The 24,366-nt window shown below is 48.5% G+C and overlaps 1 protein-coding gene across 6 annotated transcripts; it reads left to right on the top strand.

The window, feature by feature from the left end:
* The first annotated feature begins 1,091 nt into the window (after window positions 1-1,091).
* Window positions 1,092-19,128, top strand: LOC308467289 (uncharacterized protein). 6 transcript variants are annotated; one of them, XM_080988859.1, is made up of 10 exons: window positions 1,092-1,252; window positions 2,572-2,657; window positions 5,279-5,435; window positions 6,231-6,472; window positions 7,608-8,147; window positions 11,854-11,961; window positions 13,426-13,705; window positions 15,410-15,603; window positions 16,518-16,664; window positions 18,510-19,128. In XM_080988859.1, exons 1-10 carry the CDS (start codon window positions 1,243-1,245, stop codon window positions 18,957-18,959), a joined length of 2,214 nt encoding a protein of 737 aa, XP_080844985.1. In that variant the 5' UTR covers window positions 1,092-1,242; the 3' UTR covers window positions 18,960-19,128. The 6 variants fall into 6 exon arrangements, with proteins under 6 accessions (XP_080844985.1, XP_080844987.1, XP_080844983.1 ...); XM_080988861.1 differs by having other exon boundaries at window positions 1,124-1,252; window positions 5,279-5,427; XM_080988857.1 differs by lacking the exon at window positions 1,092-1,252 and adding an exon at window positions 2,224-2,276 and having other exon boundaries at window positions 2,495-2,657.
* The last annotated feature ends 5,238 nt before the right edge of the window (window positions 19,129-24,366 follow it).

Here is a 24,366-nt window from a genome sequence, read left to right as displayed (position 1 = left end):
TCAGATATACTGGGCCAAGGCAGTTTAGGGCTTTCAAGGTCAGCACCAAAACTTTGAACTGTGCTCGGAAATTTCCTGGGAGCCAATGTAGGTCTTTCAGGACCGGTGTTATGTGGTCTCAGCAGCCACTCCCAGTCCCCAGCCTAGCTGCCGCATTCTGGATTAGTTGCAGTTTCCGGGTCACCTTCAAAGGCAGCCCCACAGAGAGCACATGGCAGTAGTCCAAGCGGGAGATAACCAGAGCATGCACCACTCTGGCAAGACAGTCCACAGGCACAGAGGGTCTCATCCTGTGTATCAACTGATTCCAGAAAGCAGCTTTAGCATGTAGAGGACCTCTAGCTCCTGTGGAATGGGGAACTGGGACAAAGAAAAATATACCCAAGGAATTCCCTGGTGATTCCTGCTTTGGGGGAAGAAGGCATTGAGAGACTGAATGCCCCATGGGATTTTGAACCATGGAAGCAAGAGTTGAGTTCCTCTTTGTCTAACATAACATACATGTGGTTCATTTGGTGGGCGTTTTGCTAATCCAAAATATGTGGGGATTTTGACACTTACGGTAAATGCTCCCCACAAAAGAAATTTATGCAAGTACAGTGGTACCTCGGGTTACAGACACTTCAGGTTACAGACTCCGCTAACCCAGAAATATTACCTTGGTTTAAGAACTTTGCTTCAGGATGAGAACAGAAATCGTGTGGCAGCAGCAGGAGGCCCCATTAGCTAAAGTGGTACCTCAGGTTAAGAACGGACCATCAGAACGAATTAAGTTCTTAACCCAAGGTACCACTGTGGTTCCTTGCCCCCGGGGCAGTTTCAGCCTGGCTGAACAAAGCAACCGCGTTTTTGGCAGCTGAGGGAAGACAGAAGCAGGCAAAATAAGTCGGCATTCTGCCTGTCTTCGAAACGCTGAATAAACAGGTGGCCCCAAGACAGACTGGTCTTCTGGAAATGGTGCCGTTCCAAGCCCTGTGGGTTACCTACCCTTTCCCCCTCTGCTTTGCAGTTGTGACGGTTCCAAAGCGCCCCCTTGGAAGGGAGAGCAGGGGCTCAGCGCCTGATCTGTGACATCACACCTATGACATCACACCGCATCACAAGGGGGAATGGATGGAATGGTGGGGGAAGCTGAGGTGTGGCGCTCCTCAGCGGGGAAGCTGCAGGTCTCCTCTGCCTGCATGGGAAATGACGTTGCCTTGGTGATGCCATGATTTGCGCCCTGCCAGTTGGGCTGAGATCATGGCAGATAGTGAGTAGGAAAGCAGGCTGGCATCTCTCTGTATCTCTCTCTGAATTATAGGATAGCTGATGATGACAGACCTAGAACCAATTCTGCGTGTGGCCTTCTAGATGCACCTACCTGTCGAATCTCCTTTTTACCTTCCAGATTCCCCCCCCCCAACCCCCAGAAATACCTCTAACAGTCTGGGAAAGGGATACGTCCTTGCTGTGCTTCCTCCCCACTTCTCCTTTTTTCCTTTTCCAAATTACACTTAATCCCACAGATAATTCCTTTTCCCATCACCATCCACCACCCCACCTTTGTGTTAGACTTCCAATCTACTCAATTGCAATTTCTTCCCACTTCTGTTACTTTCTTTCACACACCTTTAACCTAATTTCATACTCCTTTTTCTATCACACATTGTTATCCGTCTTATTTAGTATTTCAGTATTTAAAATGGAACTTGTTTATTTTAATAGTTCTGATTTTTCAATATGGTTTTGCAAGGATCCTTTAAACGCCTTCCAGTCCCTGTCTATCTTCTCTTTTGAGATCCTTCCAATTTCTCCCATTGTTTTGGATATATTGTAATAGTCCAATAATTTGGGAAGCCACTCTGTTTTTGTCGGTATAATACCACTTTTCCAATTTTTCGCAATCAGTAGCCTTGTGGCTACTGTTGCGTGTAAATATAACGTCTTGTCTTCTTCCTTTAGACTTCCTGGTACAGGATCCCCACTTCTTTATCCCTACAGTTCCCCTCTTAAGAATAAAAGAAATATCGAATTGTGGAGTTGGAAAGGACCACGAGGTATCGTTTGGTCCAACCCCCCTGCAAAGCAGAAATCTTTTGCCCAAGGTGGGGCTCAAACTCACCAGCACCTGCCTCATGGCGCAAACTGCAACTCGCTTGGAGGTTTCTGGCGTGGGCTAAGATTTAAACCCCACACCAAGGGGGCCGGTCTCTTTTACAGAGTAAAAGCAGTCTGGTACTGGCCTCGAGGGAAGAGATGGGAGTCAGGATTCAAGCGAGGAGGAGCAATGAGAAGTATCCATTCAAAGTCCGGCTTCAGAGTTTGGGACAGATAGGTTCGCCATATTTCAAAAAGTGAAAATCGGGACATTTTTGGTTGAGCTTCTTTTTTTTGGGGGGGGGGGGTTATGTCCAGGAAATTCCAGGCATATGGCAGCCCTAGAGATAGATGTGCCATTTTGGTTCCCTTCCTTTCTCATTTCCCCAAACTTAAACCCAGTTCCGCACGTTAGCTTTTGCAAACGATTCTTATCAGGAGGCGAAAACGGGATAGTGGAGCCCTTTAATTTGTTCCGTGCTTTGGGTCTAGTTAGCTCATCGGACGAACATCATGTGACTTCAGCCTCAAAGGACCCTTCAGTCAACACACCTGGCACGAGGACGCAAGAGGATGAGGTTTGTACGTCACAATACAGTGGTAGCTCAGGTTACATACGCTTCAGGTTACAGATGCTTCAGGTTACAGACTCCGCTAACCCAGAAATAGTACTTCAGGTTAAGAACTTTGCTTCAGGAAGAGAACAGAAATCGTGCTCCGGCGGCGCGGCAGCAGCAGCAGGCCCCATTAGCTAAAGTGGTGCTTCAGGTTAAGAATAGTTTCAAGTTAAGAACAGACCTCCGGAACGAAGGACGCAGGTGGCGCTGTGGGTTAAACCTCAGAGCCTACGACTTGCCGATCAGAAAGTCAGCGGTTCGCATCCCCGCGACGGGGTGAGCTCCCGTTGCTTGGTCCCTGCTCCTGCCAACCTAGCAGTTCGAAAGCACGTCAAAGCGCAAGTAGATAAATAGGTATCGCTCCAGTGGGAAGGTAAACGGCGTTTCTGTGTGCTGCTCTGGTTCGCCAGAAGCGGCTTAGTCCTGCTGGCCACATGACCCGGAAGCTGTACGCCGGCTCCCTCGGCCAATAAAGCGAGATGAGCGCCGCAACCCCAGAGTCGGACACAACTGGACCTAATGGTCAGGGGTCCTTTACCTTTACCAAATTAGGCCACTTGGTCCCTATGGCTCGTTATTTGACAACACCAGGGGTCGCCAAACCATCATTTCTGGGCACCCACAGCCTCCTTCACTGGTGTTGCCAGCCTAGGGCTCTGAGCAATCCCATAATAGCCCCAGCTATGCTTGTGGGGGGGGGGTGCTTTTTGCCAAAGTCTAAACCTCAGGGAAATGGAGTGCAGCCAATGAGCGAAGTCGGAACTGTGATGGACAAGCGAGTTGTCTGCACACAGGAATCCCTCAGCGGCGCTGTTTTCCCCCTTGGAAGCACTCTCCCTGCTTCTGTCGTATTTTCTGGGCAGAAATCCACAGTTTGAGCCAGTGCCGGATTTACGTATAAGCTAAACAAGCTATAGCTTAGGGCCCCACTCAGCGGTGTAGCGTGGGTTGTCAGCACCCGGGGCAAGGCAAGTAATTTGCACCCCCTAACCCGGGGCAAGGCAAGTAATTTGCGCCCCCTAACCCCTAACCTGCCGCCGCTGCCAGCTTCTTCTTGCTGCTGCCTGGTCTGGTCTGGTGTGGTTCTCTCCCGCGCTCAGCGCTGCGCTGGGCGGCCGCTGCACTGTCCCTCCCCCAGATAGTCCCTCGCTCTCTCTCTGCACTGCACACCTGGCACCCACCCCCTCCACAGTGGGCGGCGACCCAGCGGCTCGGATCGGATTCACACAGCCAGCACTGCAGTGAGAGAGAGTGAGTGAGCCAGGTAGGGGCAGAGAGCTGCGAGTGCGAGCGCGCCCCCCCGGATGTTGCGCCCGGTGCGGCCAGCCCCCCCTGCACCCCCCACGCTACGCCACTGGCCCCACTCTCTTGGGGCTCCCCCAAAAAAATTAAAGGAAAAAGATACTGGATGTACCGTATTTTTCGCCCCATAGGACGCACCGGCCCATAGGACGCACCTAGTTTTTTTTGGGGGGGGGGAGAAAAAAAATTATTTCCCCCCCAGGTGCGGGGGAAGCCCAAGCTTCCCCTGACCCCAGCCCCCAGAACAGGCTGCTATCCGCTAGCCGTGGGAGAGCCGCGCGGCTCTCCCACCGTTAGAGCTGCGCGAAGCCCGAAGCTTGGGACGTGCTGAGCTCAGCTTGCCTGGGTGCAGGCAAGGTCTCCGCTAGCTGTGGGAGAGCTGCGTCTCCCACGGCTAGCGGATAGCTTCCTGAAGCCTGGAGAGCGAGAGGGGTCGGTGCGCACCGACCCCCCCTTGCTCTCCAGGCTTCAGCGAAAGCCTGCATTCACCCCATAGGACGCACACACATTTCCCCTTCATTTTTGGAGGGGAAAAGGTGCGTCCTATAGGGCAAAAAATACGGTACATTTCCAAAATATAAGATAAAAAACAAAGCAACAGTACAGTGGTACCTCGTGTTACATATGCTTCAGGTTACATACGCTTCAGGTTACATACTCCGCTAACCCAGAAATAGTGCTTCAGGTTAAGAACTTTGCTTCAGGATGAGAACAGAAATCGTGCTTCAGCGGCACAGCGGCAGCGGGAGGCCCCCATTAGCTAAAGTGGTCTTCAGGTTAAGAACAGTTTCAGGTTAAGTACGGACCTCCAGAACGAATTAAGTACTTAACCCGAGGTACCACTGTACATAGAGGGCTGCAGTGAGGTGTTTTCTTGTCACCCCCACAGACACCCCCCCCCCCTTGCAACATCACTGAGGTTATATAAGATTAAGTGACTGGGACTGCAGCGCTTTTCTCCTTAAGAAGCTTGTTTTTTGATTGTGCTAATTTGTGGGTGAACATATCAGACATCGCAGCGATTCTTCAAACAGCTCTTGTTTATTCAGAGGCCAGAACAGAACTGGGCTGAAGGGTTCAGCCAGCCTGCTTATATAGAGCTCCAGTACAACGTAACTGTAACAACTTTCTGTAACTATCCAATCACTGAACGTCACTTTCGATCCCTTATTAGCATAACTACCTACAGTATCCCCCTACTGGCCCAGGGTGAAAACTTCAGTACATAACAGGTTGTTTGGCGACTGTGCAAACCAACCTCCCCACCCCTCGTTTCTCAGCTTTCAGATACTACCCTCCACAACCCAAGCTGGCCTCCGGAGACGACAAACCCTCACACCACAAGCAGCATTCTGTGTGTCCCCGATGAAGCCATCCGGAGGATTTCCACCACCACCAAGAGCAACAGCCTCGCACCCTCTACCACGAGGTATTTAAGTGAGTACCAACCAGACTGGCGGGCGAGCGAAGACGGGGAGCTGGTAAGATGATGGATTTTTCGGAGCTAGCCGACCTAACCGGAAGAGTCTGCGACCAGAAGGAGGAGGAGTATCAGGAAGAATGGAATAAATTTAATGATTATCTAGTTAGATTTGTTAAGTTAAATTAACTGAAAACAGCTTGCAGATACTTAATGGGCTTAGGATTTTATTTATGTTAAGTGATGAATTAATACGTTTAATTCCATAAGGATGTTAATGTTTGCGTTAAATTTCATAAAAATTGGGATTTGGAAAGCCGTTAAAAGGACATGCAATGAAATTCAACCAAGGGGAAGTGAGGAAGTCACTTAACAAAGTTAATAACTGTAATTTTCAATAAGGTTATGATTTATGTCTGTTTGTTTTGTGTGTTTGTTTGTTTGTTTATAATATTGTGAAAACCACCGTATTTTTCGCTCTATAAGACGCACCAGACCACAAGACGCACCTAGTTTTTGGAGGAGGAAAACAAGAAAAAAAATATTCTGAATCTCAGAAGCCAGAACAGCACAGTGAAAGCAGCAATCTCTCTTGCTGTTCTGGCTTCTGGGATAGCTGCGCAGCCTGCATTCGCTCCATAAGACGCATACACATTTCCCCTTACTTTTTAGGAGGGGAAAAGTGAGTCTTATAGAGCAGAAAATACGGTAATAAAAAAAAATGGGGGGGGGAGAAGACGGGGAGCTGGTAAGCGGCGTCTCCGAGATGGGCTTGTGGGCAAGGAGGATAACACAATATGCTTTCCCTGCAGCCACAGAAGCTCAATCGAGACTTGAGAGGCAGCCCTCGCAGGACGAGGAGCTGTTGGGCACGAATGAGAATGAGCTGGTGATGCAAATGACGATATCAGAATATGAGCTGTTCCCGGGACTGGGAGATAGCTTTTCTCAGGAGGGACCAGGGAGCGGGCTGCGACATTCATTCGAAGAGCAACTTACCGCTTACAGGGCTCCCCAAAATAAGATAACGTCCCACCAGGAATTGCCAGAGGAGGTACGTTGTTGTTTTTTTAAAAAATCAGCAAGGTGGGGACCAGGTAGGGATGTGGTTTGGTTCACATTTCTGTCCACGGACTGTCTCGCCAGAATGGTGCATGTTCTAGTTATCTCCCGCTTGGACTACTGCCATGTGCTCTACGTGGGGCTGCCTTTGAAGGTGACCCAGAAACAACAACTAATCCAGAATGCGGCAGCTGGACTGGTGACTGGGAGCGGCCGCCGAGATCATATAACACCGGTTCTAAAGGAGATACACTGGTTTCCAGTCTGTTTCCGAGCACAATTCAAAGTGTTGGTGCTGACCTTTGAAGGCCTAAATGGACGCGGCCCAGTATACCTGAAGGAGCATCTCCACCGCCATCGTCTAGCCCGGGCACTGAGGTCCAGCTCCGAGGGCCTTCTGGCGGTTCCCTCACTGTGAGAAGTGAGGTTATAGGGAACCAGGCAGAGGGCCTTCTCAGTAGTGGCTCCTGCCCTATGGAACTCCCTGATGTCAAGGAAATAAACAATCTTAGAAGACATCTGGGGATGCAGGTGGTGCTGTGGGTTAAACCACAGAGCCTAGGGCTTGCTGATCAGAAGGTCGGCGGTTCGAATCCACGCGACCGGGTGAGCTCCCATTGTTTGGTCTCAGCTCCTGCCCACCTAGCAGTTTGAAAGCACGTCAAAGTGCAAGTAGAGAAATAGGTACCACTCCAGCGGGAAGGTAAGTGGCATTTCCGTGCGCTGCTCTGGTTCGCCAGAAGAGGCATAGTCCTGCTGGCCACATGACGCGGAATCTGCGGACAAACGCCGGCTCCCTCGGCTTATAGAGCGAGATGAGTGCGCAACCCTAGAGTCGTCCACGACTGGACCTAACGGTCAGGAGTACCTTTACCTTTTAGAAGACACCTGAAGGCAGCCTTGTACTGGGAAGTTTTTAATGTTTGATGCTTTATCATGTTTTAAATACTCCATTCGGAACCACCCAGAGTGGCTGTGGAAACCCAGCCAGATGGGCGGGGAATAAATAATAAAATTATTGTATGCCCCCAGGATATTTCTTCTACAGAACTTGTCGCTTCTATTGAACTCCTTGGTCAGAAGCTCTGCGGTGCCAGTCCATACTAAAAGCGATTTCTTTCCCCTAGGAAGATGAGGAATGGAAGGAAGCATCGGCAGAAAATTTACCGGGAGAGAAGGGCTCACAGGAATATGTGCTGGCGTCTTCACCTCCACCAGAACCCATGCTACCACCGCCACCAGCAGAAGGGGAGTTGGTGACCCCTCTTACAGCCCCAGAGAGGGAATGGCTGCCCCCTTCGACACCCCCGCAGAGGGGGCGAATGACTCCCCCAGTGCCACCTTTGCAGAGCGAGTGGGTGATATTTGAGAGGACACTTATAGAGAGGGAGAGGGTGACCCCGGTGACTCCGCCAACAGAGAGGGGGTCGCATGGTTCTCTGCTGCTGTCCCCTCAAGTGTTGCCTGTCGTTCCACAGCCACGGGACGAGGAACCTCAGCTAGCAGCCCCCACGGAAATAGCCGCCACGCACCAGCCGCCGCTGCCAGGCCCTGATCCGCAACCAGAGAAAGCGAGGACCCCCCCTCGGCAGACGTCAGAGGAAGAGCCACTTATCCCCTGGGCTTCAGCCTCAGATGCGTTTTCGGTTTTCCAGACGGTGGAAAAGGTACCGTATTTTTAATCATTAATTTTTTTTTCAAGGAAAAAATATTATTTATCAGGTCTGTTACTTCTTCAAGAGACAGTAAGCTGCAGAGGGAAATCTGGGGAAAGGAAGGAAAATGCAAAGCAAACTCATTTTTGCTTTGTTATTTTCTGCTGGTTTTGACCGGAATGAATCCTCTCAAGGGACCTTTGGAAAAACTGCCCATCGAGTAAATGTTTCTTTTTTCTATCAGTCCTACTGGTCTGGAGAGCAACGCCTACTGGCAGATTTAGTCTCCTCAGGAAATCTTGAGGTGGGTTTTATATTCCCCACGGAGTAAAGATAGGGAGGAGGGTCTCTCCAGTGAACGAGGCTCCTGAGAACGTGAAGAGTGATTATTTATTTATTTATTTTTAATATTCCCAGGTCTTTACGGTTGCTGAATGTTTTCTCAAGTAGCAGCGAAAGCTGAAAAGGTGCCGTAATATCAGGTTGCCTGTCTTCCAGAGAATGGGGTCTGGGGAGCAGAGCGGCAAGGCCCTGTTAATTTATGGAAGGTGCGTGCTTCTAGAGCAGCGTTTCCCACAACTTGGGTCTCCGGCTGTTGTTGGACTACAACTCCCATCATCCCTAGCTAGCAGGGCCAGTGCCCAGGGATGATGGGAGTTGTAGTCCAAAAACAGCTGGGGAACCGAGTTTTGGGAAATGCTGTTATAGAGCAAGGATAGGCATAGCTGTCAACTGTCCCTTCTTTGGCGGGAAACTCCCTTATCCCAGCGTCGTGTCCTGCTGCTGTCCCTTACTGATGATGTCCCTTAAAGTTCCCGGGTTTCATGTTCACTCGGCTCGGGAGGGAAGCAGTGGCTCAGGGTCCTCCGCCGCAAGAGAGGGAGCGCGCATGAGCTGCCACGTCTCCATCTCTCCCTTTTCCCCCTCAGGGGCATGTCGTGAGGAGATGGGTGGCGGCGGGCAGGAAGTCTTGCAAGACTTCTGCTGCGCTGCCAGGCGAAGCCGGAGGCGGCAGCGGTGGCAGCGACTGAGGAGGCGGCCTGAGAGAGGAGGAAGAGGAGGGGATGGGGAAGGATGCAGAAGGGCGGCGCTTCAGCCGCGGCGGCGCTGCAACCGCTTCATGCCAGGCTCGCGGGCGGCGTGGGTGAGAGTCTCCCTCCCTCCCTCTCTCTCTCTCAGGCGGGGAAGGGCCGATGGAACTCCTCGCGCCAGGACGACGGCAGCTCCGACGTGCTGCTTAGCATCCCCTCCAACCAGTGCAGCATCTTAATGTAGCGATTTCCCCCTCTGCATCCCTTTCATAACTCTATTTTTATAAATCGTTTGTCCATCCATAGTTCAAATTTTTACTACAGGTTTTCTGTCAATCCTACCAATGTATGTAACTCTTGACAATAGCTTTTCAACTAAATTATAAACCTTCCCCATTCTTTATTAAAGAGGTCCTCTTCCTGGTTTCTAATTCTGCCTGTAAACTTTGCCATCTCGACGTCGTTCATCAGTTCCGTCTGCCACTCTTTTTTGGGTCAGAGTTGTAGACCCTTAGGATCATCTAGTCCCCTGCAAAACACAGTCAGTCACAGCAAAAGCAGCCTGGCTCCATCAGTGGCGGATTGATGTATAAGTTAAGCAAAATCCCTTATTTTGGCTGCTGATCCCTTATTTTCAAATCTGTAAGTTGACAGCTATGAGGATATATATAGGGGACATCTGGGCCCTAACGATGTTGTTGAATTCCGGTTGATCTTTTAGTCCACCAGCAGCTACACTTCGGAACTCCCTGCCACTTGACACCGAGCGCCTTCACTGTACTATTTTCGGTGCTTGCTAAAAACCTTTTTGTTTAGGCAAGACTTCCCAGATGTGTGGACGTGTGTCTCAATCTGTTCTTAGTTTATTTCCCCTAATATGTTTTAAATATGTTTTCAACTGTTTTTACTGATGATTTTATTGTTTTTTCCCCTCTTGGTAAACCATTTTGAGGCTATTAACAACCAAGCGATGTATAATTTCTTTCTTTTTCTTTTTTTTAAATATATTTATTGAGATTTTCAAAATGTTACAAAGAAGAAAAAAAATAAAATAGAAGCAGAAGAGAGTACAAAGAATAAAAATAATTGACAAAATAGAAAAAAAGAAAGAAAAAACCAACCCCTTCCCACCATATAAGAAAAAATTCCAAATGAGAAAAAATGACAGAAAAAAAGAAAAAAAGAAGAATGCAAAAATCACAAAACTTTAAAAACATTTAAAAACAAATTAATTATTTTCAAATCCTTAGCTGTCATTACCTTCTTTCTTAGACCTCCTCCTCCTCCCTTTCTTTGTATCCTAGTTATTAATTATCCCAGCAAATCCTTGACCTTATCTTCCTATAATAAAATAAACCTTAAAACTTAAAACTTAAATCTTATCCTTACCAACTTCTCATAATCATAATATTCTTTCATAATTCTTTAAACATCTTTGCTAAAGCCAAGTAATTTCATTGCGATGTATAATTTCTATTAAATAGACAAACTCTCAGCATGGCCCAAAATTCAATGATATTATTATTATTACTATTATTATTATTATTTACTTCCTTCTACTACCGGGAAATATTTGGGGTCATTCAAGAGAGTCGAAATAGCTTTGGGGTTGCTGCCCTGTACTAATTCAGATATGGTTTTACATGTTTCGTATTGTTGCAGGAATTTATGTATAGGTTGGGGGGGGGGGAGCTTTGCCCCTCCGGCAGATATCATGCACATGCAGCCCACTACCAAAATCAGCACCATCGCTTTTGTGACTTTTGTGATTTGTCCCCACAAAACACTTCATCACAGTTTCTTCCTATCTATTCAAAGGGCCTCTGCTGCACGATACCAAATGTAAGAATTCACTGATAAATGTATCTCTGTACTGGCTCACTGGGAAAACTTCAGAAATTCATATAGACATGTGAGCTCAGCTCCTCAGCAGCCCCTCTGCCTGAGTGATAATCCCTGGCATCCTGATACCTGAGTGCCAGACAGGTAGCCATTCCGGAAATAACAAATCCAGATGAAGACAAAAGGGTGTGATTCACTTGGCTGGGAAACAGGGAAATGTAAATATCTCTTTTGTTACACTTGATGGGTGTTTGGTGGAGGGCAAGGGGGACCATGGGGCAGGGTCCCGGATGCTCAGATTACTGCCACCAGACCTCCCTTTTCATTATGTAACCATGATGTATTAGTGATGTGGTTTGGGGGGGGGGGTGTAACACGGGGATTAGCAGCTAATAAAAGTTTGGGTTCTCTTTTGTTCGGGGCTTCCATCTTGTTCCACCTTGTGGCAGGTGGGAGTCCTGTCGCGAAAGTCTTCAATAAAGACCAAGCCTACTGGCTGCTGTTTTACTCTGGTATTCCTGGCTGGTGTCCTTGTTTTTTGTCCAAGGGAGCTCTCAGATTTCTCCATCAACAGTTTGTGTGTTTACCTTGTGCACCCATGAAAACCCATTCCATTTTCAACACCCCAGAATTTGTGTCCCAGTAGCCCTCTCTCCCTCCATGAATTTTCCTAATTCTCCTTTAAAGTCCTCCAAAATGGTCGCCGTCACAACATCTTGGGGCAGTGAACGCCACAGTTTGATTTTGCGCTGCGTGAATAAGTACTTCCCTTTTGCCTGTCCCAAATCCCCCAACTTTCAGCGCCTCTTTTCAGCGCTGCCCCTTTCATTCCTTTCCACTTCCAGCCTGAAGCAGCCGCAGAGAAAGTCTCTAAGGAAACATCGCTAAGGAACTACGAACCTCCCACGGCCTCCCGCTCAGGAAAGGAGATTGCGAGCCGAACAGAAACTAAGGTAGTCTTTGGCCAGCTAGAGAACGGTACTCTTATTGTTCCATTTCTTCTACAAACTGCTTCCTATAAAGCATCTCAAAACGATTTCACAACAAAAACTTGTATTTCAAAAACTGCACATATAAAGACAGTTAAAACCATTGTATAAGGGGAGCGCGTGGCGCTGTGGTCTAAACCACTGAGCCTCTTGGGCTTGCCGATCGGAAGGTCGGCGGTTCGAATCCCCATGAAAAGATGAGCTCCCGTTGCTCTGTCCCAGCTCCTGCCAACCTAGCAGTTCGAAAGCACACCAGCGCAAGTAGATAAAAAGGTACCACTCCGGCAGGTGGTGGTGGCGCCCGCCCTGTGGAACGCCCTCCCATCAGATGTCAAAGAGATAAACAACTACCTGACATTCAGAAGACATCTTAAGGCAGCCCTGTTCAGGGAAGTTTTTAATCTGTGATATCTTAGTGTATTTTTGGTTTCTATGGAAGCCGCCCAGAGTGGCTGGGGAAACCCAGCCAGATGGGCGGGGTACAAATAATAAATTATTATTATTACAGTGGTGCCCCGCAAGGCGAATGCCTCGCAAGACGGAAAACTCGCTAGACGAAAGGGTTTTCCGTATTTTGAGCTGCTTCGCAAGACGATTTTCCCTATGGGCTTGCTTCGCAAGACGAAAAACGAAAACGTCTTGCAAGTTTGTTTCCTTTTTCTTAACACCGTTAATACAGTTGCGACTTGACTTCGAGGAGCAACTCATAGAACGCGGTGTGGTAGCCTTTTTTGAGGTTTTTGAAGACTTTGGTGATTTTTGAAGCTTTTCCAAAACTTCTTTTAAACTTTTAAAACTTTTTTGGGGGGTTTTGGATTTTGGGTTGGGGTGTTTGGAATTCAAGGACTTGGTGTTGGGGAGGGGTTTGCAAGAATCTGGAAGCTTGTGTGTTTTTTCTGCATTTTTATGATTTTCTGTGACCATTGGGCCACTCTGCTGTTTTTTTAAAAAAAATTCTGGATTTGAATTTCTGTGTGGTGGGTGGCTGGGGGAACAGTTGAGGAGGGGGTTCTTCAGCAAGAAGCAAAGAATGGAAGAGGAACCTTCTTCGAGTTGTCCCCCAGAGTCTTAGAAAATGTAGTGTACACTTTGTTGATTTTTAAATGTTTTTCTGTCATGTTTAGAAACTTAATTTATTGTTCCTTCAGTTTTTGAAATGCTCTTTACAGTATGTGTGACTTTAAAGAGCACTTAATAAACTCTTGGTGTACCAAATTTGGCTTTGTTTGGACTTTTTTTGACCATAGGAACGCATTAATTGGATTTCAATGCATTCCTATGGGATTTCGTGCTTCGCAAGACGAAAAATTCGCTAGACGAAAAAACTCGCGGAACGAATTAATTTCGTCTTGCGAGGCACCACTATATTATTATTATTATTATTATTATTATTATTATCCCTGCTCCTAACGTCTCTCCACCTCCTAGGCCTTGCCTGCGAGAGTGGACCCAGCCCCTTCAGACATGACGCGCTTCAAGCCCAAAGCGGCCACGCTCACCCAGAGGGGAAAAGACAAGACATTTCATGACGCCATGGAAGACATCGCCTCACAGATTAAGGACGCCAGCACTTCCTCCATGGCAAATAGCATCAACTCGTTTGTGGACTCTCCGATTGGGAAGGTCTTTGCAAACACCATCGACCGAGCCCTGCAGAAATCTGAGGAGTGGATGAATTATTATCTTCCTCTACCAGACACCAGCGCCGGTGAGAAATGAGCAACCATTTGGGCAGCCAAGGTGGTTTGTTTGTTTGTTTGTTTAACTTTAAAGCAATGTTGCATATCATGTACTCGTTGTTCTCTGAATATACAGTGGTCCCTTGATTCTCAAACTTAATTCATTCCGGACGTCCGCTCCAAAACCAAAGCGTTCCAAAACCAAGGTGTGCTTTCCCATAGAAAGTACAGTGGTACCTCGGGTTACATACGCTTCAGGTTACAGACTCCGCTAACCCAGAAATAGTACCTCGGGTTAAGAACTTTGCTTCAGGATGAGAACAGAAATTGTGCGGCGGCAGCGCAGCAGGGGCAGGAGGCCCCATTAGCTAAAGTGGTGCTTCAGGTTAAGAACAGTTTCAGGATACGAACGGACCTCCGGAACGAATTAAGTATGTAACCAGAGGTACCACTGTAATGCAAAACGGATTAATCCATTCCAGACTTTGAAAAAGAACCCCTAAAAGAGTAATTTAACAAGAATTTTACTAACGAGACCGTTGAGCCATAAAATGAAAGCAATAATCAATGCACTATGCTATAAAATAAATAAGACAATACGATATACAAAAAATAGAAATAAAAAGTCAATTACATAAAATACATTTTAGGGTTCTGAATCAATAGTCAAATAGTGGGTGTTATTCTGATTGTCCCAGCTAAAAACCTTGCAGCCTTTGCTGTCGCCTGCTCATCTTGATCTGCCAAGAGAAAGGATACCGGGGCAGTGGTTGGGCGACCCGGAATGGGGAATAAAAGAGGGGTGATAATCTCATTCCTCAAGTCTTTATAAAGAGTGCAAGCCGGTACTGCCAGCTCCACAGGGACATAAGCATTTCTCGTGTGGAATCTGTTGGAATCGTCCCTCAAGTCCAGCCAAGGGCAAGACATTCAATCTTGCAAGAGTAAAAGCGCGTCTATCTTTTAGATTTGCTAGGTTATGCAGATAGGGTGGCAGAGTGTCGAAATGGGAAGGTGGAAAACAGTCATACCACGGGCAAAATTTCCTTATTGTGGCCAAGTTGTTCTGATGCTCAATATCATTTAGGCGCTGACAAATTAGACTGTTTGCTTTACTTAAACCCAAAGTGAGACGCTGTTGTGGTGATAAGCCACAAGACTGAAGTTTTTGATAGATAATTTTAGTCCAGGCACTCTTGTGACAATCTTGCAGCACTAGGGATATTAAACCGGGGGGATTTGAGTTTAGGCAAAGTCAATAGTTACCATATTTTTCACTCTATAAGACGCACCAGACCACAAGACGCACCTAGTTTTTGGAGGAGGAAAACAAGAAAAAAAAAATTCTGAATCTCAGAAGCCAGAACAGCAAGAGGGATCACTGCGCAGCGAAAGCAGCAATCCCTCTTGCTGTTCTGGCTTCTGGGATAGCTGCACAGCCTGCATTCGCTCCATAAGACGCACACACATTTCCCCTTACTTTTTAGGAGGGAAAAAGTGAGTCTTATAGAGCAAAAAATACAGTAAGTGTCCTATGCCAGATCCGTAATTCTACCGGGGGAAGATTAGCCTCTAGGCGCAAGGATGCGTTTGGGACACAGGGTGGTACAGAGAAAATTTGCCTTAGGAACTTTGATTTGACAGCTTCCGTAGATCCAAGGGGAGTGCCAGTCCAAATCTGAGCCCAATATAATTGCATCGCCTTGCGCCTCCTGACTGCATGTTTTTCTCAGCTGACGCTGGCGGGAAGAAAGAAGAGCGCGACACATCAAAAGACGATCTCTGCAAGGAGGGCTGCTTCATGAGGATCAACTTCCTTTCCACCCAGCTGAGAAACCGGGCCTTCAGGTTTGTGTTACACCGGCTGAAAGCGACCCGCAAGAACACCAACGAACAGCTCTCGCGGCTTGATCAGGTGTTGAACATGGTAAGTGAGGCTGAACATTGGGCAGTAGTGGCTCGCTGCGAATTCTCCGCCGTTGAGGGGAAGTGTGTGGAACAGGTCTCAGTGTTTCGAATTCTGGGAATGGAGTTGAGAGAGGACCTAACCTGGGGAGAAAACAGCAAAGACCTTATGAAGAGAGCACAGCAGAGGTTATATTTTCTGAGAATCCTCCAGAAAAAGAATCTCTCAAAGGACCTGTTGATGGCATTTTACCATTGCACTGTGGAGAGTGTATTAACTTATGGTCTGTGTGCGTGGTTTGGGAGCTGCACGGCCAGGGAAAAAACAATGCTGTCCAGGGTTGTAAAGACTGCAGAGAGAATAATTGGGTGCACTCTTCCCACCTTGGATCAAATCTATGCTGTCAGGTGCCATGTCGCTGGGGAAACAAACAGTCTCCGTCCGCAGAACATTCAAAAATGGAGGCTTGTGCAAGGGGCCAGGGCCAGAAAGAGAGCCAGCGATTGACCACACATTCACTCCATAAGACGCACAGACATTTCCCCTTACTTTTTAGGAGGAAAAAGGTGTGTCTCATGGAGCGAAAAATACGGTACAGTCATACCTCAGGTTGAATGTGCTTTGGGTTGAGCGCGTTCGAGTTGCGCTCCGCGGCACGGAGCGTGTTACTTCCGGGTCTCTCCACTCGCACATGCGTAGATGCTCAAAATGACGTCACGCACATGCGCGGAACCTGCAATACGCGACCCGCGCACGCACAGACGCGCCGTCGCTTGTTACGTTCGCTTCAGGATGCGAACGGGGCTCCAGAACGGATCCCATTCGCATCCCGAGGTACCACTGTAATTGGATTTCTGTGCAAGCCAGAGTCCTCTTTGTTTTGCCAAAGCAGTAACCTCCTCTCTCTCTTTCTCTCTCTCAATTCTCCCTCTCAGCTAGATCACTCCCTGAGCCCGGGCCCTTCCAGCTTCCAAAAGGTCCCCGAAAGCTTGTCAAACATTTTGCAGCAGTGGAATACAAAGATGGAGGCCCCGTCCCAGAAGCCCAGCGTGGTCCAGAAGTCCCTCTCATTAATGCCTGAGGTATCTTGGTGAGGAACGGAGGCGTCCAAGGGCAAATTGGCCAGTGGGTTGCCATCAGCGGAAACAGCCCTTCTAGCCAGGGGGAAGCTGAGAAGCACTATCAACCTCAGACTGCCACTAGTGGCGAGGGGTGGAATTACGGGAGCAAGCCGTCTTCCTGAGATATAAGAGGTGGAGCCTGAGAACGAAGGGCCAATCAAAGGGGAGAACCTGGGAGTGTTAAGGCTGCCCTCACTCAGCTGCGTAGCATGGGGAGGGCCACAGGGGCACAAAATTGTTAGGGGTGCACAATTTCAATACAGCTGTGCACTTCTGTAGCTGTGAACCAGGAAGTGAACTCTCCAGACAATGGAACTCTGCATTTCTTATCTCTGTGGCTGCGATCTCCTGTGTGATGTGGATGCCATTAGGCAGTTGAATGCCCATGCATCCTTTGTCCGTTTTGCTCCCTCTGCATGGCTCCACGCACCGGCAACCCCTGCTATGCCACTGGCCTTAGTTAGGTGAAGTTCTCCCCGTTCCTCCATGGCAGACTGTTGCTCCACTTAAAAAGGGCTCTATCTTAAGGTTACCAGATGTTTTTCAATGAATCCGGGGACACTTTTCAACTTCAATAGGAATGATAGGATTTTGTATGGGGACAGATTTGTAAATCCGGGGACAGTCCCTGTCCTCCTGGGCCGTCTCCAGAAAGTGGTGTTGGGGGATGAGTGTTCAGACCCCTGGGCTCTCACTTGTGGGGTGCCTCATGGTTCCCTCCTCTCCCCCATGCTTTTTAATATCTATATGAAGCCGCTGGGAGAGATGATCAGGGGGTTTGGGCTGGGTATTCATCAGTATGCAGATGACACCCAGCTCTACCTCTCTTTCAAATCAGAACCAGTGAAAGCGGTGAAGGTCCTGTGTGAGTGCCTGGAGGATGGGTGGAGGCCAACAGATTGAGGTTGAATCCTGACAAGACAGAAGTACTGTTCTTGGGGGACAGGGGGAGGCGGGTGTGGGGGACTCCCTGGTCCTGAATGGGGTACCTGTGCCCCTGAAGGACCAGGTGTGCAGCCTTGGAGTCATTTTGGACTCACAGCTGTCCATGGAGGCGCAGGTCAATTCTGTATCCAGGGTGGCTGTCCACCAGCTCCGCCTGGTACGCAGGATGAGACCCTATCTGCCTGCGGACTGTCTTGCCAAAGTGGTGCATGCTCTAGTTATCTCCCGCTTGGACTACTGCAATGCGCTCTACTTGGGGCTACCTTTGAAGGTGACCCGAAAACTGCGATTAATCCAGAATGCAGCAGCTAGACTGGTGACTGGGAGTGGCCGCCGGGACCACACAACACCGGTCCTGAGAGATCTGCATTGGCTCCCAGTACATTTCCGAACACAATTCAAAGTGTTGGTGCTGACCTTGAAAGCCCTAAACAGCCTCGGCCCAGGATACCTGAAGGAGCATCTCCACCCCCATCGTTCTGCCCGGATGCTGAGATCCAGCACCGAGGGCCTTCTGGTGGTTCCCTCATTGCGAGAAGTGAGGTTACAGGGAACCAGACAGAGGGCCTTCTCAGTAGTGGCGCCCGCCCTGTGGAACGCCCTCCCCTTCAGATGTGAAGGAAATAAGTAGCTATCTTCTCTTTAAAAGACATCTGAAGGCAGCCCTGTTCAGGGAAGTTTTTAATGTTTAATGCTGTATTGTTTTTAACACTTGATTGGAAGCTGCCCAGAGTGGCTGGGGAAACTCAGCCAGATGGGCCGGGTATAAATAAATTATTATTATTATTATTATTATTATTATTATTATTATTATTATTAGGAAACGGGGATGTCTGGTAACCTTACTCTATCCTCTTTCAGCAACTGGAGATGAAAGCTTTGACCATGACCCGGGTCCTGGCCGACGAGTTGTACACAACCTACCGCAATCTCCTGCCACACGTCGCTGAGCTCCCCGCTCACCTCCAGGAAAAAGTGACTCAGGTCTACCAGAGCATGGAAGAGCTCCACTCTCATTTGTCCTCCGTCGCCTCCCTCAGGGATCTGCCAACCTACCTGATCCTACAGAGCCGAGAGAGAATCTCCATCGCCCGGGAGAACCTGGACGAACTGCTAGATTACATGGCCCAAAGCCAGGCAGGACAGTGGCTGTCTCAACCAAGTACTTCCAGGGTTGGATTGCCGTCAGCTGGGGTGAGGCCACCGATAACGGGGAACGCCGAAAGCAGAGGGGAAGAAGAAGGGTCCACGTCCTGGCAACATTCACCACCTCACCCGTCGCCTTCGTATCCAAAAGACTCCCAGCTCTAAAATCAGACGAAGAGCGCTCCTCCGTGGAACGGAAGCTTTGGGTTACTACAGCTCCGGTTTCGTGCAACCCGGGAACCGTAACCCCATGGAAGCCAACTTTGCCATCGCCATCCTCTGCTTGTGATTCAGGCAACTGATCCCATTGCAATTAAAGGTCTCTCTGAAACAAGACGGCGCTTGCGTGCTCCTTTGAAAAAGGTTCTGTGCTCCCACTGGGATGTTGGGGGATCTCGTCAGCTAAGCGGCCTCGGCCCAGTATACCTGAAGGAGCGTATCCACCCCCATCATTCAGCCCGGACGCTGAGGTCCAGTGCTGAGGGCCTTCTGGCAGTTCCCTCACTGCGAGAAGCCAAGTTACAGGGCCTTCTTGGTGGTGGCACCTGCCCTGTGGAACACCCTCCCACCAGATGTCAAGGAACTAACAACTACCTGATTTTTAGAAGACATCTGAAGGCAGCCCTGTTTAGGGAAGTTTTTAATGTGTGACATTTTAATGTATTTTTAATCTTTGTTGGAAGCCGCCCAGAGTGGCTGGGGAAACCCAGCCAGATGGGTGGGGTACAAACAATAAATTCTTATTATTATAAGCTGGGAGGTAGGTGCAAGCAGGGTGAAAGGAGAGGGTCAGTCTGTGCTGAGGGCTGTAAGGAGCCAGGTCAATCTGTTGGGGTTGGTGATGTCCAGGCTAAACTCAGCTAGTCTCCTCTGGTAGCTCCTGCAATATCACCCCCTGGTCATACAATGGTGCTGCTGTGACACACCATCTGTCCATTCGTTTCTTATATCTTTCCCATTTCTATGTTCAACTTCTCCACATTTCTGCATTTTTTAAATTTTTAATTATTTTTTTGGGACAAAGTAACGCGGGTGGCGCTGTGGGTTAAACCACAGAGCCTAGGACTTGCTGATCAGAACGTCGGCGGTTCGAATCCCCACGACGGGGTGAGCTCCCGTTGCTCGGTCCCTGCTCCTGCCAACCCAGCAGTTCAAAAGCACGTCAAAGTGCAAGTAGACAAATAGGTACCACTCCGGCGGGAAGGTAAACGGCGTTTACATGCGCTGCTCTGGTTCGCCAGAAGTGGTTTAGTCATGCTGGCCACATGACCCGGAAGCTGTACGCCGGCTCCCTCAGCCAATAAAGCGAGATGAGCGCCACAACCCCAGAGTCGGCCACGACTGGACCTAATGGTCAGGGGTCCCTTTACCTAATAATCATAAATAAATAAGAATAAAAATGTGCACGCCACCACCGAGACCATTCCATTGTAACTATCCAATCTCCCAAAATTTCAACACCTCTTGTGATGGTTTGACCCCCTTTCCATTTTCACGGCACACCTTCCATATCTCCCCAGAATCATTCCTCCTGCATATTCCCCATCTTACCTTATTGACACATGTTAATTTATCCAGGGCCATCTTTAGTACATGCACCGCTGGGGTGCAAAGATCCTCCCAGGACCCTCCCCCCAAAAAAATTTAGTTTAGCCCCCAAATTAACTTTTATTATGCTTATGTTGCTATTGTCATTTGATAAATAGTGCTCACGCCTGCACAGCTCCAAAAGGACCTTTTGTGTGTGTGTTTTGTTTAAAAGCAGCTTTTCTAAAGACAAAAAACACATTGGGAGTTGGTTTAAAGACTCCATGCATGCGCTGACGGTCACAGGGAGGTGTCTGAAATATAAGACAGACGGGCATTGTGCTTATGCGTTGGAGAGCCATCTTGGGCAACCTTTCATTGTGGGAGCAACCTTATTCCTAGAGGAGCTTGGAGGGCCCTTGCGAGTGCACATATACGAGTTCTTCTTGGGAGGGAGCCGGTGCGCACTCCTGTCGCTAGATAGGCGAGTTCTCTTTCTGTCTGTCTCTCCCTCTTTGGCGCCCGGGTGCCCTGCACCCCTTGCACCCCCAGGTAAAGACGGCCCCGAATTTATCATTAAAACCTATACCCCACACCTCTTTATACCATAGAATCATAGAATCATAGAGTTGGAAGAGACCACAAGGGCCATCGAGTCCAACCCCCTGCCAAGCAGGAAACACCATCAGAGCACTCCTGACATATGGTTGTCAAGCCTCTGCTTAAAGACCTCCAAAGAAGGAGACTCCACCACACTCTTTGGCAGCAAATTCCACTGTCAAACAGCTCTTACTGTCAGGAAGTTCTTCCTAATGTTTAGGTGGAATCTTCTTTCTTGTAGTTTGGATCCATTGCTCCATTGTGTCCGCTTCTCTGGAGCAGCAGAAAACAACCTTTCTCCCTCCTCTATGTGACATCCTTTTATATATTTGAACATAGCTATCATATCACCCCTTAACCTTCTCTTCTCCAGGCTAAACATGCCCAGCTCCCTTAGCCGTTCCTCATAAGGCATCGTTTCCAGGCCTTTGACCATTTTGGTTGCCCTCCTCTGGACACGTTCCAGTTTGTCAGTGTCCTTCTTGAACTGTGGTGCCCAGAACTGGACACAGTACCCTTCTTCCATTTTATATTCTGCTTGCCCCTTCCACTTCCTGGCTATAATAATTCGTGCCGCTGTCAATAAATTTGCGAGCAAGTCCTGTGAACCGTTCATCTGCATCATTTTTTAAAGAAAAGGCCCTGGTGTAAATTCATCAGCATTCTAGCGTGACGTGCAAAATTTCTGGATGCAGTTTTTTTGGGCCCAATAGGTTACATGTGTGTGCCAGAATCCCACCCCATTCAGGAACCCCTAGAACAGATTCTGTAGAAAGGTGAGATCTTTTGCACAGAGGCAAGCATGCCTTGCCCGAAGAACAGGAGCCAAGCTTGCTGAATCAGGCAGGGCTTTATGTGGTGCAAGATTTCATGGGTTCCTGGTGCTTACCCAGGGTCCATGTTTCCTTTGGAAATGAGGCATGGCAGAGACTGTGGTGCCTTCATGATATATGGTTTATTTACACATATACATAATGGCATATGCTAGAGCATGCTATATTCATGTTGTACTCACAGCAGAGAGGTGTACTCACAGATGCGGGTGGCGCTGTGGTCTAAACCACTGAGCCTCTTGGGCTTGCCGATCGGAAGGTTGGCAGTTCAAATCCCCGCAACGGAGTGAGCTCCCATTGCTCTGTCCCAGCTCCTGCCAACCTAGCAGTTCGAAAGCACAAAGTGCAAGTAGATAAATAGGTATCGTTGCAGCAGGAAGGTAAACGGCGTTTCCGTGCACTCTGGTTTCTGTCATAGTGTCCCGTTGCACCAGAAGCAGTTTAGTCCTGCTGGCCACATGACCCGGAAAGCTGCCTGTGGACAAACGCCGGCTCCCTCGGCCTGAAAGCGAGATGAGCGCCACAACCCCATAATCACCTTTGACTGGACTGAACCATCCAGGGGTCCTTTGATGTGGTGTAGTGGTTAAGAGCGGTAGTCTCGTAATCTGGGGAACCGGGTTCACGTCTCCACTCCTCCACATGCAGCTGCTGGGTGACCTTGGGCCAGTCACACTTCTCTGAAGTCTCTCAGCCCCACACACCTCACAGAGTGTTTCTTGTGGGGGAGGAAGGGAAAGGAGAATGTTGGCCACTTTGAGACTCCTTAAAGGGAGTAAAAGGCGGGATATCAAATCCAAACTCTTCTTCTTCTTCCTTTACTACTTCTTCTTTTACAGCAAACGGGCAGATGGAGTTCATCAAACTAGGAAGGGAGCCCATCTAGGAGAAGGAAAACTCTGATCCTAAACCTCCACTGACATCTTCAGGAAAAGAATCAGGAGTGAACCTACACAAATCCGGAGCAAAGTCCATAAGGCTGTTGGATAGCGCCTTGTACACCTTCTTCCAGCAACTCCTGCTGCCAAGCTGGTGCCAAACGTCTTGCTCTGCTTTCCTTTGGACCCCATCAGTGAGGCTGAGAGGGGGGGTCTTGTCATCTGGGCCGCCCAGGACACACCCTGGCAAGGTCACTTCATTGCTGCTAACATACCTTCCAACATTTCTCCCATGAAAGCAAGGACATCCTATTCTCCATCAGGGAGCTTCTCCAGTGTTTGATCTCACCCCACACGTATATACATTGACATCTGTCACTTTCAGCCAATGACAACGTCTCCGCCTTTCCTACGTCGCAGGATTGTTGTAAAGAAAAAACGTGCAAGGGAAGACATTATGTACAACAGATAAATGGAATGAAATAAAATTTCAGCTGCCTTGGTTCTCCCTGTCAGGGAAAAATGCAGGATACTGTATTCCTAGTAGTAATGAAAACTGAGGATGATCAGGATACATGCCAGAGAGTAAGTCCTATTGAACTCAGTGGGACTTACTTCTGAGTAAAATGTAAAGCGGTGTAAAGCGGCCCAGTCTTGACCCAGTTACCTGGGAGTCAGCTCCACTGAATACAGTGGGGTTTCCTTCTGAGTAGACAGTGTAAGACTCCATTTACAATAAAGGAATAAACATGTTCTGCGTTTCCTAAGAAACGGGTGGTTGCAGAAGCACAGTAATGAAATAATTAGAAGTGGATTGGTGACCTTTTTCTTCAAAATGATAGGGAGGGCTACACATGCCAGCCTCCCCATTTGGGGCAGGGATTTTATTTTCTGTATAAACGGGACTCCGTTTTTTGCAACAACACTTTTAATTGTGCTCCGAGACATGGGGAGGGAAAAAAGCAGAACTGGGACACACTGTGATCAATCCAGACACTGAGATGGCTTCTGTAATTCCGGGACTGTCCCTGGAAAATAGGGATGCTTGTAGGACCTGGGCTAACACGGCAGTTTGACTTTCCCCCTGGAGGCACACTCCATTGTTTATTGAGACAGATGGTTGCCAGTTCACACCCTGAGCCTGGAGGGGGTTCAAAGCATTACACCCCAAGACGGTCCTGTTTCTCCCATTACTACCGCATTGAATAAAATAATATAAAACAAATCAGTCCCTCTTGCTGCCTTCAACAGACCCACTTTTTCTCTGCTAGCTACCTCTCCTGACCCACAGACACCCACTGCACTTCTCCCAGGTGATTTCCTAAGCATGGAAAAACTGGGTGGGCATGTATTGCGACGCTGCTAAATTCAGCATCTGGCAGCCCGATACTCCAAGCCAGTGGTTCTCAAGCTGTGGGTCCCCAGATGTTGTTGGACTACAACTCCCATCATCCCTGAGCTCTGGCCTTGCTAGCTAGGGGTGATAGGTAGTTCATCAACATCTGGGGACCCACAGGTTGAGAAAGGCTGCTCCAAGCATTGATTAAACTCCAACACCCACTTAGACACAGGATTTTAGGGGAGTCAAGGCAGCCCCCCAAACTCATAACAATATGTTAAAGCAAGACCTTAGGTGTATAGCTGTCAACTTACAGATTTGAAAATAAGGGACCAGCAGCCTCGAAAATAAGGGATCAGCAGCCAAAATAAGGGATTTTCCGAGCACGGGTATGT

This window comes from Podarcis pityusensis (genome assembly GCF_964106645.2).
Source record: "Podarcis pityusensis genome assembly, chromosome: 18".
Taxonomy (NCBI): domain Eukaryota; kingdom Metazoa; phylum Chordata; class Lepidosauria; order Squamata; family Lacertidae; genus Podarcis; species Podarcis pityusensis.
The sequence above is the reverse complement of the archived record's forward strand: the minus strand, read 5'-3'. Positions and strand labels throughout refer to the sequence as shown.